A 12631-nucleotide genomic window follows, 5' to 3' on the forward strand; every position below is an offset into this window, starting at 1 on the left:
GCTGAAGCAGTCACCAAGATACAGGAATGTATCTTCCCTAGTTGAGGAAGACATTATATACTGATATTTTGGAGTCAGTAAACAAAAGAAGATAGACCCCTATCGGCCTCTTCATTTGTTCCCAACCTTGCCAGCCACCTCAGAACTGGCTGAATAGGATGTAGACCAGAGGTGGCAAGAGCTCACAAAGCAACACAAAGACTTTGGGGATATTGGGCTAAGGCCAGTCCACCCCTGGGACACAATCAGCAAGGTGTTTTTCAGATACCCACTGGCCTAGGATTTATTAAAAATAAAAACCAACCTCTCTCTCTCTCTCTCCTCCCATAAAATCCACGGGGAGTCTCAAAGAGAATCTGAAAACAGGGACATTTCCATATAGCTCATTTCACATAGAGAAATCCAACTCATTAACTCAAAAAAGTCAAGACTACGCCAAAGCATACTGTACACTTGAGATAATCACAGGTAAGTCTCACATTGCAGTTTTTTCCCATATTAAATGGATTGTGAAAGCAACTGGAAACTAGTTCACGTTCATTTATGTGGACTACTGCTGTCCAAATCTCACCCCGCAAAAACCCTACTCTCTCCAGCAGACGACAGAAAGGAAGCCAGTCTTGAAGGTAGAAGGTGAAATCCTGGCTCCATTGTATTAATTTGCCAAATCTGAATTGACTTCAACAGTGCTAGGATTTCCTCCATAAAGATTTAGCTATAGTGAGCAGGGGAATGTCTAAATGGCAGAGTAGAAAACCAGGTTATGGAGACTTTAGATCCCCACTTTGAACCCCCAAGCCAAGCACCACAGTAACACATGACATGAGAATATTGCCTTGGCTGAGTTCGTAACGATCAGTTTTCCAACTCAAAAGATTCACATTATTACTGAAATTTCTGCAGGTAATCCTCCTACCAGAGGAATCAAACATAACAGAGATGAAGTGCTTCTTTCATCTTTACAGATGGCCTCTTGAGAACAACTATCACTGCCACATCTGGTGATTCTGAAGCTACGTCAATTTTATTTTCCTTTGTAACCTATTACTGACTCGATTTTCTCTATTAGTGCTATCCTGACCATCCTGCTTCACGCTGCTGTAAAGGTACCTCTTCTAGTGACAGGGACTGAGTCAGTGCGAACTGAGGGAAAAAACAAGCAAACCCATGAAATTCTTTATCAGAATGAACACAGCCAAAAATAAGAAAGAACATTCAAACAACAACTGTATTCGTGCAGAACAATGTAGTGATTGAGAGAATTCAATCAACACTGCTTCTAGCACCAAATTTAGGGCCATAATTCCCACAGTACTTCTAAAGAGTATTATTCATACAAGACACAAAAGTTATTATTTCCTAATCCTTGCTTCAGTTCCAAAAGCAGTTTTCCATGTGTGCCAACTGGGATGGATGAAAATTCAGTAAGTAATGCAATTTTCCTGGGTTTTCTTTTCTGGACTGCTTGAATACTAAAAAAAGCATCTACTTTTTTCTCCATTTTCAGATACAATGCTGTAGCATGGATGCAGCATTGCCACCCAGGATCCAGATTGTAAATCTACCTGTGAGTAATGCTAACAGCCAAAACTCAGTATCTATCAGCACAGTGAAAGACTGTGTTACAATTACTCAGCATGGCTGCATACGGAAAAACCCCCCACCAAACTACATTTTTTCTGTCAAATAACCTATTTTATGTGAATATCTTACTATCTTATTTATTTAATTTTTTTTTACCATTACCACAAGACTAATTTTATTATAGCATTATTCTTTACATTGCTTCTCTTGTATCCCTTATCAATTTGAATGACTTAAATGATCTTATAAAATTATCTAAGTACTGGAATATACACAAGATTACACAGGAACACAGCAAATAAACTAAGAGACAGAAATCTCAAAACTGTATTAAGCATACTCACTTGAATAAAGGAGTCCCACAAACAACACATTTGTATATTCCTTGAGCTTTATGATGTGTGTACTCCCCCTCAAAGGCACTGGGAAAACAACAACACTACATTTTAAAAATAAATAAAGGAATTTTGGGTGCTTTTAATTCTTAAATTAGCTAAGACTTTAGAAAAATTTTACAGAAAAAACCCCCACAATTTAAAAGTTGGCAGTTGTTTTTTATTAAGGGCAGCAAATAAAGCAGGCACAGGAAAAGGGGAATGTCCTCATTAGTTGTGCCTCAGGTGTTATGTATCATGCAAGAGGAAGCAAATTGTCCCACAGTTCAAAGGACAGAACAACAACAAAAAGGGAAAAACTGGAATCTGGAAAAACTGGAATCTTCTCCTATTTGGCAAGCAAAATGTAAGTTTTTGCAAATACATTGTTTGACATGTAGCTCAACCTGACGCACTTCTCTACGTCTATCTTTGGGAAATGTGTCAGTGGTGGGCTCAGCTGCTAAGGCGGAGGTGTGAAGCGCTTGGGTGCCTGCCACCTGGGAGCTGTGAAGCCATGCTGCTGGGTCAGGCCGCGATGGGCTGCCGGGGTGACAGAGGCATTGTAGCTGAAAATGAAATAATTGGTCCACAATTTCAAGCTGTGTGCGCCTTATATTTTTAGCTGAAAAGCAATATTACAGCTTTAAGGGAATATTTTTCTAAGTTAACAATCTAAAAGGCTACGAGGTCATTCATCTAATACGAATCAGCTGCGCTAGCCCAACAAAAAGCCTATGTGCTCAGCAGCTTGTTTTTATTATCCTTTCACCCTTTTTATGAGGTCCAATTTTTTTTTATAAACAGGATTTTTAAGAATGACCTAATCTCCGATTGTTTGTGAGCATTAAATCATGTTGTTGGTCCCATACACAAGAGCAAGGAGGGCCAGGGGGAGGCAGGCCTCCCAGCAGAGGCCAACGTCCACCATGGACGAAGGGGGCTGGGGCAGAGAGGGGGATCATCCCCACAGCCTCCCCTCAGCAAATTCAGCCACCGGTACATGCTGTCAGGAAGAGTGCTGATGATTAACCGGGACCCCACGTGCGGCGGAGAGCCCTTTCAGGTCATGAATGAAAACAAGCAGTTACATCATTAGTACGTTCGGAGCAGAGGTAAAGCCAGGGCCTTATGCCAAACTCAGTGGTATAAATTAGACAACAAAAAGTGGCTAGGCCTTGGCAAGTTACCTTCATGCTGGAATCAGCTGAGAGAGAGACTTTATTCAGTAAAAACAATCTTGGAAGCAAGTCCTTTTTTTTTTTCCTCCAGGACTCGGAGCTGGCTTCCAGTGACTAAAGCCATGTGAGGGCAGTTATTGAAAATTTTTGACATTCCAACCACAAATGAGCCAATAAATACCTTCTCCACATGTGCTTCAAAAAGAAATTGGAGTGGGGTGGAAAAGAACTAAATTATGCTACCTTCTTTCTGCAGCCAAAACGTCTATACTTACAATGGCCACCTTCAAAACTCCAGCCTCCTGGCACAGGGCCATTTCCCTCGTGGTTCTGCTTACTGCGATGTCTTCCAAAAAAAGTGTACCTAAACTGCTATTACTTCCACACATTTTGTAGTAAACTAAAACCAGACTCTAAACATGAGCCCCATGACTTTATAAGACATGCAGCGTTCATTAAAAGGAGAAAGTCACACAAGACCCCTGGCTTTGGCCCCCATGCTACAGATGGTTGTCTTTGCAGTGGTGTTAATTTGTAGGGGTTAGTAAACAAGTGCAGAAATCCTGGGGAAAAAAAAACCCAACTTGGTGGTGAAGGCGAGGAAGCACAAGTAAGAAGAGGGGGAGAAAAGAAAGATGCCTGCATTTTGAGGACTGCATTTCCTTCGTCCTGCCTTACCTTTCAGTCCCCTTCTCCTGAGTGACATGATACTGCAAGGGTGTCAGCCGCTTCCTCAGCTCCTCCTGGGAAAAGACCACCTTACAGTCCTTTTTATCCCTACATGACCCTGCAAAGGGAGAGGATATGGGAGAAGGAGCCTTTTTAGCTTAAATCCTGAATAATTGCTTTGGCAGACGGCCACAGCATAGCTTCTGCATTCACTTGTCAATGACCAGACCGGTCCCTAATGCACGAAGAATGGCTCAGCTGAACTGCAGCTGATTATTTCTTCAAATCCAAGTTTAAAAAAGAATTTTGCTTGAGAGCCAGGTGATTCCACTGGAGCAGTGACAATGTGCTACAGCCAAAGCCCTTCGGTGTGTTATACACTGGACTGTTGCACACACAATCATTCACAAGAAAGTAATATTTTTCCCACCGTTAAAGAAAAATAAAAAGCAAAAAACCCAGCTATAGCTGAAACATTCTTTACAAGACATCTATATTGGAGACTCATGGTAATGGGCATATGATGTTCAGCCACAACATCCAACAATTTCACTACCCTTTAAAGTAGCTGAAAAACAATTCTAAATCTTCAGAATTCCAGAAAGGTTAATTTAACTTCTAATTTGTATCCTCATCCTTTTACTTTATAACATCAACTGTTGTATTTTTTCACTGTTGAAGCACTAGAATAGGAGCCCTGAGGAGCAAGTAAATTTTTTATGCACAAAGCTGTACAAGGTTCAACAATAAACTTGTCATAAAAATCAGGTTTGCTATTGAAAGTACCCTCCTTTGAAAATCTTGTCTTATGCTTTGCTTAGTTCACACAGAAAATCCAAGGAGTACATAAGGATTACTGTAAAAAAACATTTGTGTAGTGCAAAAATTCACATCAGGAAGGAAAAAATAACAATAAGGTTGCTTTTGAGAATGAAAACTCCCAAAGTAGTAAGAGAAATTGCCAAATATTCAAATAACTTTGACAATTACTCACAAAAATTACCTGCTAAATACAGCAGGGAAAAAGCACTGTAACTAAAATATGGTACAATTAGAAATAAACAGTCCCGACAAAAATATTTTTTGCTAGAAATGTATATGCACTCATAAAAAGAGCAATTGTGTTCCGAAAGTAGAAGGAACAGAGCTACCCATCTGTATGTCATTTAGTACAGGAGAGGCAATGGCAGGTTTAAATTACATGGTATTGGATTGCAATTTCCTAACATTGGATGCTTTTCTGCTTTTTTACCTTGAGTCATTACTAAGGAGTGTTCATAAAAAGTAGCTTAAAGCACAGATGCTTGCAAATCATTTAAGAAAAGATGTTTCTTTCTTCCTCCCCCTCTTCTTTTCTCATTTTTTTAATGTGTGGGGGTGGGTGAATAGGGGAGAGAGAAAAAGAATAATGCTGTTGGTCACTACCGAGTAACCCTAGGAAGTATTTTCAGGAAAAAAAAAAAAGTAAAATTGAAAACATCTGATTGAAGTAAATAGTGCAAACATAAAAAGCTTTACTAGTGAAAGAAAGGTATTGAAAACCGACTTTATTTCATAGATTAGAAATTACTTTTGATCTAAACATTCTTAAAAACAGATTGTTTTCCACTCTGAGCCATCTCATTAGCTGTGCTGCAGAGCCTTCGTTTTAATGGCAAGCTTTGAAAGAGCACTGCTGTATGCCTTTGTTAGCTTCAATCTTATTTGGGAGAGGGATAAAGATTTCATTCCAGGTCTCTTTGTTTGTCTTTCAAGAACCACTAAAGCAGTATTCACACAAATTTTGCAGGAATGTGCCCTGTGCCATAGCTTACAAATTATTTGGTTTTGGTGCACTTAAAGGTCACCTTCCAAATTAGCAAAATTTTCCTACATCCTGGCTTTTCAACCTTAAATGTAAATATTGTTTCCTAACTGTAAGTGAGGTTTGTTCTTTACAACGTTTGGTTGCTTATTTAAAGATGTCAAATGTTGGAGGTTTTTATTCTCTGAACATGCAGAGCTCTAGGACTAATAAGTCTTTCAAAGTACATCTAACAGGGAAAGGAAGCATATGCATTTATATAAATAGCTATTGTTACGTTGCATTACGCAGCTCAGAAAGAAACTGTTTGAGAGACAGTCTTTCATCTATAATTTCAGTACTAAAAAGTAGTCTAGAGAGCAGCAAAGAATCTTACAAAGCAACACCTATTCACTTTTAAAAATATCTACCAATTATTTTTAAAAAGAATTCTATTTGCTCTTTAGATGTTGCAAAAAAGCAAACTAAGCGTTAGCAAACTAAAACTTCATTTTGGAAAAAGTCAGAGCTAATAAAGAATGGTCAGTATGCCCTCTTTCCTCTCCTTTAATAATTTTTCGACTATTTTAGAAATTCAGTGTTCTTCAATCAATGGGCTAACTATATGCACAAGAACATTTCTATATGCCACTTGATCTATGACATAGATCAGAAGTAGGAAGCGTGTTATAAAAATTTTTTTCCCCATTGTTTTTAATAATCAACTGTGTTTTACAATACAGACAAGTATTTATGTCTACAGGGGTATTATTCAAACTGGACTGGGGTAAACTGCAACCTACTCCAACAAAGGACTCTCCAGGTTTGTAATTTAATGGAGTATACATCAGCAAAAAGCTAAAGTTGCACTACAAATCATAAAATAAATATTTTGATCCAGCCCTCTGCATTCGAGAACAGCCATATTCAATTAATCGCACTTATTATTTAACTGCTAGCAACAATAACAAAAAAAAGCTCAGTAAATTGACTCCACTATTTTCTTATTGCCAAAGAGCCAAGTAAGTAAATAAAGCAAGACTCACCCCTTACTGCAAAGGATGTAAAGATACGTTACCTGAAACAGGCATAGCCTACAAGCCTCAATAAAATGCAATGAATCCTAAAAATTACTGGATGAGATTCTAGGAATACAGTCCTTTGCTTAGGAAAACAAATTACAGGCAAGAGGGACAAAAGTACTCAACTTGCAGTACAACAGTGGCTACTTCCATTTTTTTCAACTGTTTCTTTACAGCATATAGATGTCTGTTACATTCAAGCTGTCTGTGGGAGGGGACAACATAAAGCTACACAAATACATGCCCAATATGACAGAGACTGCCACTAGCAGTGCAGCTGTTATCAAATTCGTTGTTAAAGCAGAGAATAAAGGTACAGGCTGACCATCTTCATCAGCCTGGTTCCCCAAAGAAGGGACCAGGTACAGGCTGTGGAAGGGGTTCCCATACAGGCAACAAACTTCTTCAGCAGCTCAGGCATAAAGGCAGGCCCATTTGCAAATTATACAGTTCAAGGCAGAGGAGAAAAAAGGTCATCTGTTTTACAAATAGCATGGCATCAGTGTGGTTACATTAAAGGTGAGACTAAATTAGATACACGGTGAAAATAACAGAGTCTGGATTCACTGGATCTGTAATGGGTCTCTGGACTGGATCTCACTTGCTCTTTGGAGATGATGCTCTCAGCAATGACTTTTAGAAGAGCCCAGTACAGCTATGTTCCTAACTCCAGTAAGATCCCGCTGTTAGGAGAAGTGAACACTGGCCTAGAAGGGCAGACAAAATTCCCTTTACATTCCAATTCAGGATCAGAGGCCAGATTAAATCACTCTAATCAGTGCTCCTCGGTGCCTTCGCTGAGGTTGACGATCTTTAGAAGAGTGGTGTGCAGGCAACTGTTCCACAAACAGGCACCAGGCATTTCTACTTGAGGCCACTGGCCTTCAGCCTTTTGCCAGGAGTTACAGCAGTGCTAAAAGCTGTTAAGATCCTGGAACAGGACGGAAGGCTTTGTGAAGAAAAGGTCAGGCTCACAAATCTTAATGCATAAACATTAAAAAAAAGCTGAGAAAAGGGAAACAAACACCATCAGAAACCCTTTTGGAGCGTCTGTGGCATTTCTGTGCTTAGGAATGGGTCTTCTGAAAAGCAATGCAATGCACATTACCATTCAGTATTCACCTGCAAACTACAGGCATTTCAGAATTCAGCTCCGGAGTTGTCCTCTGTACCAATGAAGTGAACAGAAAGTATTTTCTGGGTGTTGACCTGACAATGAAGACATTAAGCATCTCACCTCAGATATAAATTCCGATTTTAATTCACCTTTTCAAATCTGTGGTTCATAACGCAGGCTTGTGCCATTTCCTTCCATATAAGCAATCACAAGAAAACTAGCAACAAGGTATGTCCAGATAGACAGACACAATTTAGCAGACTACTACTCCTCACCACTCAGCCCTTCACCAGCTCCCAGTGTGCTGGAGGGTGGCGATTAGTGATTAGTGTCTGTCATGCCCTGAAATACGGTGGCATTTTGTCTGCTGGCTTTCCTTCTTCAAATAGTCTTTTGAAATGTTCTAACGATTTTCTCTTACGTTTTCTTGCTTCCTATCACTGAAATTAACATTTCAATTGAGCGGAAGACACAGCACACATTTTCCCCCTTCTACGTATGCTTATGTTCCACTAGCATTAATGGACATTACAGTCATGCACTGAGCACATACCATTAAGACTTCCTGAATTAAATAGAGCAAGATCAAATGTTCCAGCAGAGCACAGCCATACAATAAATAGGGCTTCTAGTTTTCAGTACTACTTTTAATATAACCAAGGAGTTTTTTAGGGGCCTTCTAGCCTATTTTGTTATTCATACACCACCCCAGACCCAATCCTGCAATGTGGCCTGTGTGGGCAGACCCTTGGGAATATGCATAGCTCCAACAACTACATAAGGGTCTATGAATGCACATCAGATGACAGGATTTGGCTCTAAGTATACATGTCAGCTTCCCAAAGCCTGTCCCCTCATGAGTGGGTCTCACCTTAGTCATCAGTGGTAAATTATCTCAAACTGACATTAAGAAGAATCCTGCAAGGTTAAAAAATATTTGTGTACCTTTCTTTTAATAAAATATCCTTACTTATGCTATCACTAACACGCAGTATTATTAAAAGCGGAATTTTCATTTTTATTATTGCAAGTATAATTTACACAGTTTATGCTTCCTGTTTACAGTTTTGCCTCTCTCTCTGCTTAGGAAAAGGAAAACGCACAACTCTCACTTCTGTTTAGTCTGTTCTCTGCAGCCTCCAGTCCGCAGCCCTGGGAGAATGCCACAGTCTTTTCACTACAAACAAGCCAGGAACTGCTCATCTAGTTTAAAAAAGAACAACTCTTGAAAATGCAAATCGATGCAAACAGTTCTATTGTTTTGTAAATTAAAAAACAGTTTTATAAAATCTGTGTTTGACATGATAGATTTTTTATAATCTCATCACAAGCCATTTTAAATTACCTAAGCATGCTGCCGACTAGGATAGATGCTACAGAAGAACTCTGTTGGGAGGTCATGTTTAAGTAAAATCCAATCTTCATCATAAAAAACCCCTGCAAACGTTTTACACATTGAAAACCAGATCTGTGTTTCTTCTCTGAGGGATGGCTCCTTTGCTTTCTTGCTGTAGGTAGCTAACTCCCACCTGCTGTTGAAATACCATTTGCAGTTTCATGCAAGCATTAGGAGTAATGGCGCGAAGATCATTTCCACTATACTGTGCGTTGAAAATCCAAAAGTCAGGTACCAGGACAAGTTACAATTTTGGGTCAAATGCCAGGTTGTATCTGAATAGAACACCACCCAAAAATTAACTGTCTTTAAAAAAAATTATTTACTTAACAACCAGGAGGGTCATATGGCCACAAGGGAAGGGCAAGCCCCTTCTGTGCAAATTTGCAAGCTTCCCATGCAATCAAGTAACAGAGCTACCATATTTATTTTTTCCACCTGGTCATCAGCATGGCTCCCATTTTATGTAAATGTATATATTTTGAGTCAAAATCAGAGATCTTCCATGTAAGACAGCAAATTTCTCAAGCACTAAAAATAAATCCCCAAACTCCCAACTAATGCATCTCCTCTGTGCACTTGTTTTCTTTCCAAAGAAAGTGGTACTGGAACCCCAGTGTTCCCTGTACAGGCAGCATCTATGGGAACAGACGCTGCCTGGTTGTTTCCACAGGTCTGCAAGCCTCTTTGTGGCTCGTTACATGGCCAAGGTAGCCACACAAGCCAAAGAGACATTCCCTGGAGAAGAAATCTGAAGCTGCTTCTCCTCCCCATAAATGCAAAATACACTTAACAAAAGACTGAAATGCTTTGTGCAGTGGGGAAAAGGGAAGGAAAAGCAGCTTGTTTGTCCTCTCCAGGGATGTCTACTTTACTTCCTTATCTCAGGTTAATGAAATAAATGTCACTACCAGCCACAATCTTAGTCTCACAACCTTTCCAAATTACAACCACTGAGGACTCCACCACCACCCTGCGCCAGGTGGTGTAGGGGGTAGACAGCTTCCCCCAGGGCATTTTGAGCTGTCACCTTCACCTGTACCATAGTGATGGCAGCATGTGGCTGCTCAGCAGAGATTGGTGAATAGAAGCACCTTCAATTAAGTGGAGCAAAGCTCATTACTTTATGAACTGCCACTTTTGCTACCCTTTCTGCTGGGATGGCCAAAGGGTGCATGGGGCAGCTGATGTATTTGCCTTGCTCTTGAATGCAAACCAGGCAAGACAAAATCAAGGTCTGCTGCTACTGCAGTGTAAGAGGGAACATTTATAATGATGGATTTCTCTTCCTCTCTCTCTTAACAGATAAAGAGACTTTTCTTGTGCTGATATGATCCTAGCACCTTTCATAGGCACTACATTTGTTGAAATTAAAACCAAGAAAGGCAAGGACACTGCGCACTCTGTATCTGGTCAGTAGATTTCTGTCAGAATCAATAAAAGGGTGCACGACATATGGAAAGGCATTTTATTAACAGCAGAATTAAGCTGAATTTAATGAGTGCTTCATGCTACCTTTTGCATTTAAAATATTTCAGTAAGCCATCAAAATAAGTTTATTCACACGGCTTTAATAAAGGTTTAACCCTGGCAGCAGAAACAATTAACAAGTCAGCACTTGCCAGTGGTTACCACAGTGGTGTGTAGCTTATTGTGGCATTTAGGCTGTTGCTAAATCCTCCTGCTGCTTCCTCCACAATAGTGATGTGTGGCCTGTGAAATGAGCACTGCATTTCAAGCATCAAGGTGCCACAATCTATACTTGGGATGGGGGTGGAGGAAAGGAGCAGGGTGGAGGGAGGTCTTTCTTCTCCAGTTCCCCACAACAGCCCAGATCTAACTCCCTGCAAAACTCAGTCTGTCTCCAACTGTGCAGGAACCCTTTTAGCAAAGATGCAAGCAAGAACAGCCTTTCATCCCACATCTTCAAGCACTGAGGGACACACCCAGCATGAGGGCAGGAACAGCTGGAACACGCTGTGCTCCAGCTGTTGCTCTGCTATGGCCACCATGGAAAACAGGGTAGCCCACTCCCCTCTCAACCTGCTTCAGAACTAAAGGTAGAGAAACAGCCAAAAAAGGTCAGTGGCTGTCAACTTCTTTCCCTGGTGGGATTTCTGGACTTCCCTATGTTTCTGTAAAATTCAGCCATGCTTTATGGGTCAGGAAGATGGGGTCAAGCTCTATACAAGGGCTTTAAGAGGCCTTTTGAGCCCTTCCCTGCTGTGCTGTCCTTGGGAGTCCTTGACTGGGCCAGAGCACTGAGCAGGGAGGTGTTACCTGCAGCACACAAAGCTGCCAGAGCCCCACCTAGGCTGCCAGCAGCTACAGTCCCACAACAACCTCTCCCTCCAGCTGAAGTAGGGGGCACCTTCATACCCCAGCTACATGCTCCTTCCCAACACAGCCTCTTTCAAAGGTGAACACGAGATGAGACACGTGTTTAGCCTGTAACTAAGAACAAACCTTTTCTGCTTCTTAGCCATCTCTGGGACACAATTCCTCTCTACTCATTTCCCCTAAATCACAATCTGTGCTGTAGTAACCTGTGGTTAACCTAACAGCTAAGTTATAACAATGTTTGTGTCTTTGGTGCCTGACTCTCAATCCACACTCTAGACCCATTCAGTGTACCATCAAACTCCAAGCTCACACATCCCCTAAGTGACCTCCTGGGTCATCTCCTCCATCACTTCCCAACATACTCTCACTGACTTCAGGGTTCACATTCCCATTTTGCACCTTTTCTTTCTTGCCCTCCCTCAGCTTAACAAGATATTTCATTCCATTTTGTGTGTTGTAATCTCTCCTTTACAGAATCACAAAATCATCTAGGTTGGAAAAGATCTTGAAGATCATCCAGTCCAACCATTAACCTAACACTGACAGTTCCCAACTACACCATATCCCTCAGCGCTATGTCAGTCACATTCATCACATCACAAATGTCACATCACATTCTTCTTTGCAACCTTTATCATGCACTCTTCAGAGAAAGGACAAAGCCAGGAGCTGCTTTTAATTGAAGAGAAAAAAGTGAAAGCAGCCCTTAAAGGACTTCTCAGACCTCCTGTTATAAACACAGTCCCAGTAACTAAAAAAGTAGCTTTTCATGGGAAACTAAAACACAGAAACAGCATTAGTGCTGAAACCTCATCTTTTCCATACCCAACTAAGCAGAAAACACAGTAAGCCTGAGCGGCAGAGGACACAGGAATGGAACACAGAAAATTTATGAGCTCCCAGAATTAAAACATTCCTGCAAGAAGGGTAGAAACGGCTTGTGGTGGGTCCTTTATAGGAGCAGGAAGGGAAGGCAAATGACCTTAAGAGATCTGTCAGGAAACACATTAAGGAACTGGCTCTGTGCACGGTCTGGGAGCACAAGAAACGTCTCACCATCCCTGTGCTACTTCTTGCCAGAGTCACTGAGGAGCCTCCACCC

The 12631-nt window shown here is 40.8% G+C and overlaps 1 protein-coding gene across 3 annotated transcripts in view; it reads right to left on the reverse strand.

Moving 5' to 3' along the window:
* MSRB3 (methionine sulfoxide reductase B3) overlaps window positions 1-12631 on the reverse strand; it is an 87186-nt gene that overhangs the window by 48910 nt on the left and 25645 nt on the right. For all 3 annotated transcript variants that reach the window (XM_074902932.1, XM_074902933.1, XM_074902931.1), the window contains 2 exons: window positions 3818-3926; window positions 1929-2006 (listed from right to left, as the gene is read on the reverse strand). In XM_074902932.1, coding sequence (XP_074759033.1) covers window positions 1929-2006; window positions 3818-3926 — 187 coding nt within the window. The remainder of the gene's footprint in view (window positions 1-1928; window positions 2007-3817; window positions 3927-12631) is intronic.

This window comes from Athene noctua, chromosome 3, assembly GCF_965140245.1.
Source record: "Athene noctua chromosome 3, bAthNoc1.hap1.1, whole genome shotgun sequence".
In the NCBI taxonomy this organism is placed as follows: domain Eukaryota; kingdom Metazoa; phylum Chordata; class Aves; order Strigiformes; family Strigidae; genus Athene; species Athene noctua.